Source organism: Tasmannia lanceolata, unplaced genomic scaffold, assembly GCF_043159265.1.
Source record: "Tasmannia lanceolata isolate RefF3 unplaced genomic scaffold, GAP_Taslan_0.1 ptg000006l, whole genome shotgun sequence".
Lineage (NCBI taxonomy): Eukaryota > Viridiplantae > Streptophyta > Magnoliopsida > Canellales > Winteraceae > Tasmannia > Tasmannia lanceolata.
The window spans coordinates 33,587,003-33,593,617 of NW_027518683.1; the positions used below are offsets into that span (position 1 = coordinate 33,587,003).

The 6,615-nt window shown below is 38.9% G+C and overlaps 1 protein-coding gene across 1 annotated transcript; it reads right to left on the reverse strand.

Moving 5' to 3' along the window:
* Window positions 1-1,729: 1,729 nt before the first annotated feature.
* LOC143878942 (protein FAR1-RELATED SEQUENCE 5-like) lies at window positions 1,730-2,964 on the reverse strand. The gene is made up of 2 exons (XM_077381157.1): window positions 2,730-2,964; window positions 1,730-2,562 (listed from the first exon to the last, which is right to left on the reverse strand). The coding sequence occupies exons 1-2, from the start codon at window positions 2,962-2,964 to the stop codon at window positions 1,730-1,732; spliced, it is 1,068 nt and encodes a 355-aa protein (XP_077237272.1).
* Between the last annotated feature and the right edge of the window lie 3,651 nt (window positions 2,965-6,615).

Here is a 6,615-nt window from a genome sequence, read left to right on the forward strand (position 1 = left end):
AACAGTTAAGGGAATAAGTTTTACAAATATCCAAAGAGGCTATATATACTTGAAGAAGAAGAAGAAGAGGAGGAGGAGGAGAAAATCAGCTTGAGCTTTTGGCCGGAATTGTGACCGGAGATTGAGGGAGAAGAAGGTGAATGGTTAGGGTTCCGGCAAAACGAGATCTTCTCTCTCTCTCTCTTTCTGCGATTTTTTTTTTTTTAGAAAAATGAGATTCTCGATTTTTATAGAAAAAGAAAGGCTCTGATATTGGCACTACCCATATTGATGGACGCACGATTTGGCCTGAAAAATGATAGGCGCACGACCGTATCGTGTTCTATCCGGATTCGGATCAGCTCTCTCCAGGATAATTCATCCCCCTTTTTTGTATTTGTACCACGACATTACCTCGGTTCGTTCGCTAGGCAAACACACTCGGATTTTGACAAAATTTGGCAGGGACCTAGATGGGACCCTAAGCTAGCTTAGGGTGAAATTTGGGGCTTTAAAACTTTGATTTGGCTGGGTTTTGCATAAACATGAGGGGTTTAGGGCACTGTCTTAGTAAGAATAAGAAATTGAAGAGGTTGACATAAGAAATCCAAACCTTCTGTTTCTTTTTATTTTCTTGTCCACATGTTGTCATGTAATGGCCAATTTCTCCACATTTCTTACACCTTCGTATCTGCTTTGGTTGGGATTAGGACTTTTCTATCGGGGATTTGAACTGGGTAGCAACCTTTGGACGGCCCTTGGTTCTTACAGGTTGGGGGTCGCGAATAGAAATCTCAACTCCTTGGCTAACAAAGTTGGTTACTACTTGGCTCCCACTGTTTGCCAAATCAACTTGCTTGTCTCTCATCTCCTTCTCAGAGTCCAACAACCAAGCATCAAGGGTTTCATTCACCTTCTTGAAAAGAGTGTTATTATCTTTAAACCTATCTAGAAGTGTTTAAAATTTTGTTATTAGGCACCATCTGTGAAGTGGAGATACGTCATTATTATCCAACTCTCTCATAACCCCAGTTGTCCATATCCACACGATATCTAACCCCAGTTGTCCATCTATTTAAGATATATTGTTGGGGAATGCTCATCAATTGCTTCTTGGCCATAATGCGGAGTATGTGTTTGCATAAAATTCCTTTCGTCTCGAACATCGCGCACTCACATGTTGCCTTTACCCCTTCAGATTCATCGTACACAACCTTGCACCATTTCCACTTCTCATCAACACTTAATCCAACTTTGTATACTGCCACGATGCCACTCTTTCCACCTTCTCATGATAACAGTCAATACTATCCTTAAATTCTGCCTGAAATATGTCAAACATTGCCTTCGTATAAGACTTACTAGCTTCTTCTTCCAATTTGCCCCTTGAAACAAGTACAGGCTTCGTAGTTTTAGACTTGAAATCTTCTTGGGACTCCGCTTTACGGCGTTCAATAAGTGCCCTATCATATTGCTCTACGAATTCTTTTAAGCTTGTCTTCTGATTCACATATCCATCAAAGAAAGAATTGATGCTTTCACTGCGCGCACTGGATGTCATGCCAGCAGTGAATGTGTCCCTGAAATATGCTGGCACCCAGTGGGTCCGTACATCCCACATTTTTGCTAACCATCCATTTTCCTCAATATGATATTTCTGAATCAAATTTTCCCATGCTTCCTCAAAGTCTTCCTTTTGTCTCGTGTAAAACCATTTCTTGTAATCCTTGGAAAATTCACTAGTGGGATCTCACATTAATGGAACATGCTCAAGTAGATGCTTATTAATGTGCCAAGAGCAAAATCTATGACGGGTATTTGGAAAAACGGTTCTGATAGCATTTCGCATCGCCCCATCCATATCTGTGATGATACAACCAGGAGCTCTCCCGAACATGCAGTCCAACCACTGCTCAAATAGCGATGTAAATGTCTCTTCTGTTTCGTCTGCTATTAGCGCACATCCAAATAAGGTGCTCTGCCTGTGGTGATTTACTCCAGTAAATGGTGCAAAAGGCATTCTAAACCTGTTCGTCCTATACGTTACATCAAACACAATGACATCACTAAAGGTTAGATATGCATCTCTAGCTCGTGAATCAGCCCAAAACATTGATCGCAAGTTACCATTAATATCCAACTCCATTTTGAAAAAAAAGTTTGGGTATTCTGATTGTTTCGCTTGGAATTTATGTGCTACCAAAACGCCTTCTTGCCCCATATTATTCACCCTCTGTTTTCTCAAATGGCAAACAACTTGATTTGTCGTTATAGAACTACCTGATCCTTTATATGAAACATTAATGGCCTTCGCAATATTAGCAGGATGGATTGGGGCTGTACTCAGGTCGTCCATCAAATTCTTAACTACCTGAGTCTTGATAAATTTGTTATGCGAATGATGCATTTGTCTTTTCAGTGGAGAAGTAAGCTCATGACAATGTACATCTTCAACAGCTTTAACTTTCCACTTCCCATCAATTAATGAGATATCCATTTTTGCTTTACAACCCTCCCTGACAGTCCGACGTGGCTTCACAACTCTATCAACCACCACATTTTTAGCTTTACTACTTTTAAACCCTGCTCTATCACAAACAAATCTCTTAAATATCACTTTCTGTGTTATCTTTGACTTATAAGTTGATGATTTCCGTACTCCAAAACTGGTGGCCAACCCATATATATATTATAAAACTCGTATGCATCATTTTCATTATCAAATATCTGATTTAAAAATGGTTTCTTACCCAGATTCCTCTCACCACCATCATCAATATCAACAAATTCTACACCTCCCTCCTCATTTGGGTCTCCCTCCGCATTTGGGTCTCCCTCCTCATTTGGGTCTACCTCCTCATCAACAGATATATATCCCACCTCACTTTCATCATTTTCTAACATATCGCCAACCATAATCAGTCTATTAGCGTCAATATCATCAATTGATAAACCAAAATCTATACAGTAGTCTCTATCATCCATTAACTCGAGTACACTTCTTCAATCCCTTAACTTCAAGACAATCAAATAAAACAAAAAACATGTAAGCCAAATCAATGTCAATTACATAATAATTAACCAAAGCATAAACATAAGCACAAATCTATAGAAATGATTGGTCTATCCAAATCACCAAATAACCAACAGGAATAGCAGAAAAACCCATGAACTCCAAATCTTTTTAAGTACAAAAAATCACCACATCCAGATACATTACTCTATTATAGCATCGACATCCAAGTCACCAACAAAAGCCATTAAAACACAAAAAACCCCTCCAAATAAGTTAAAAACCCCACCAAAAATATGTTAAAATGAAACGGATATTTTCCCAGACCATGAAAAAACAGATACACCAGTTATTTTTCTAGAGGAATCTACACAAACTTGGAACTAAATTTGATGAAATTGCAATAACAATGAGTTAGAGGCAAAAATCACAAAGAAAATGCGGAAATAAATCTACAAATATCATACTAAAAAAAATCAACTGCAAATACCTTCAAAATAGAAATTGTGATACCTGAAAGGGTCTAAAAAAATCGAAGATATTTTCAAATGGTGCATTACAGTTGAAAATCAAACTGTAGAAAATCAAGGGGACAAATAACTCAAGAGAAGAGAGGACCGAAAACACCATCACAAACACCATGACAAACACCATCACAAAAGAGGGTAGAAACCGAAAACCCAAGCTATAAACCCTATAAACATAAACACTAACACTAGAAGAGGGTAGAAACAAAAAAAGCCTAACTGAAACCCTAGAAAAGGGGAAAAAAGGACAAAAAATGAAATATAGAAGTTACCTAGGGAGGAGAATGGCGTCTGGTCCGTTGGAGGAGAAACCTAGAAAGAAAAACCGAAACTCCTAAAACCCTAGAAAGCAAAAATGTAGATCTGAAACCCTAGAAAAGGGGAAAAAAACAAAAAATTAAATTACAACTAACCTGGGAGGAGAACGCTGGGCTTCTGCGGAGATAGCAGATTTCTTCGTTGGAGGGGAAAAAAACAAAAAATGAGGTTATATATATATATATATATAACCTGGGAGGAGAAAAAGGGGAAAAAAACAAAAAATTAAATTACAACTAACCTGGGAGGAGAACGCCGGGCTTCTGCGGAGATGGCAGATTTCTTCGTTGGAGGGAAAAAAAACAAAAAATGGAATTATATATATAACCTGGGAGGAGAAAAAGGGAAAAAAAACAAAAAATCAAATTAGAAACTAACCTGGGAGGAGAACGGCGGGCGTCTACTCCTTCGTTGGAGGAGGAAAACCGGCGGAGATGAGGGTTTGAGTTTTTGAATGGCAAACGATCGGCTCTTTTTTTTTTGTAAAAGATCTGAAAAGGGTTTGGGTTTTTTCGAGAGAGAATGGCAAACGATCGAGCGAGAATGGCAAGTCGAGTCTCTTTTATCGAGCGAGAAAAGACGATCGTAAGCTTTTTGGGTGGATTTTAACATGCGAGAAGGGTAGGGGAGAAGGGATTTCTCTGCGTCTGTCGAGAAACAGAGAGAGAGAGAGAGAGAGAGAGAGAGAGAGAGAGAGACTCTTTTCTTCTTTTACATTCTGAAAAGGGTATGGAATGGCCAGGATCGTTTGAGATCGACGGCTCTTTAGCTGCTGCGCATTTAACCTTATATGAGTGACCGCTCATAGTCACTTTCCCCTATATATATATATATATATATATACACTAGTAAAAATCCCCGTGCGATGCACGGGCCGACAAAGAACTGTACGGACCACATCATAGGTTGATTCAAACCGTCCATGTGATGGAACACAACATCAATAGGTTGTGCCCGTAAAATCATTTCCATAGGCTGATCCCAGCCCTCCAATCTATAGAGATTTCCATAATATGTTGTTCCTCTTAAATCGGATGGTTAAGATCACCCTATAGATATTTTATTAAAAAAACATAAAGGAGGGGGGTAAGATTGAAATTATGTGGCTTTATAGGTTGATCCAAACCGTCCATGTGATGGAACAAAACATCAATTGGTTGTGCCCGTAAAATCATTTCCATAGGTTGATCCTAGCCCTCCAATCGATATAGGCTGATCTTAGCCCTCCAATCGATAGAGGTTTCCACAATTGTTGTTCCTCTTCAGGTGCCCGGAATCGGTCAATATTTTGCAAGTGTCCTGCATGAGTAATATAAAGTAGCCGTCCATGTGATGGAACACGACATAAATAGGTTGTGCCCCAAAAATCATTTCCATAGGCCGATCCTAGCCCTCCAATCTATTGAGGTTTCCATAATATGTTGTTCCTCTTAAATCGGATGGTTAAGATCACCCTATAGATTTTTGATTAAAAAAGCATAAAGGAGGGGGGTAAAATTGAAATTATGTGGCTTTATAGGTTGATCCAAACCGTCCATGTGATGGAACACAACATCAATTGGTTGTGCCCGTAAAATCATTTCCATAGGTTGATCCTAGCCCTCCAATCGATATAGGCTGATCCTAGCCCTCCAATCGATAGAGGTTTCCATAATTGTTGTTCCTCTTCAGGTGCCCGGAGTCGGTCAATATTTTGCAAGTATCCTGCATGAGTAATATAAAGTAGTTCTTTCGTCATTGTCATATGTCTTTACCTCTTCTCTGTAGTTTTTTTCCGTAATTGTCATATACAGGTACCCTGTGTCGGTACTTTTCATATGTAGATTACGATTTTACCCTCACATAGATAGTATGTACAGATATGTGGGGAGAGCAAAAAACGGTAAAAATCATCCCATTGACGTGTTAAATGGACAATAATTCTCCCTTTTCTCTTCTACTATATATATATACACACACACACACACACACACTAGTAAAAATCCCCGTGCGATGCACGGGCCGACAAAGAACTGTACGGACCACATCATAGGTTGATCCAAACCGTCCATGTGATGGAACAGAACATAAATAGGTTGTGCCTCAAAAATCATTTCCATAGGCTGCTCCTAGCCCTCCAATCTATAGAGGTTGCCATAATATGTTGTTCCTCTTAAATCGGATGGTTAAGATCACCCTATAGATTTTTTATTAAAAAAGCATAAAGGAGGGGGGCAAGATTGAAATTATGTGGCTTTATAGGTTGATCCAAACCGTCCATGTGATGGAACACAACATCAATCGGTTGTGCCCGTAAAATCATTTCCATAGGTTGTTCGTAGTCCTCCAATCGATATAGGTTGATCCTAGCCCTCCAATCGATAGAGGTTTCCATAATTGTTGTTCCTCTTTAGGTGTCCGGAATCCGTCAATATTTTGCAAGTGTCCGGCATGAGTAATAGAAGTAGTTCTTCCGTCATTGTCATATGTCTTTACCTCTTCTTGGTAGTTTTTTCCCGTAATTGTCATAGACAGGTACCTTGTGTTGGTACTTTTTGGATGTAGATTATGATTTTACCCCCAAATAATTTCTCATAGAGTTAGATGTTAGATATCAACAAAGGGGTTAATGGTAAAAGAGTAATGATGACTGATATATTTTGGGTGAATTAAATGTTTATTTTACCCTCATAGATAGTATGTACAAATATGTGGGGAGGGCAAAAAAGGGTAAAAATCATGCACGCTGATGTGTTAAATGGACAATAATTCTCCAATTTCTCTTCTGCTATATAGTAA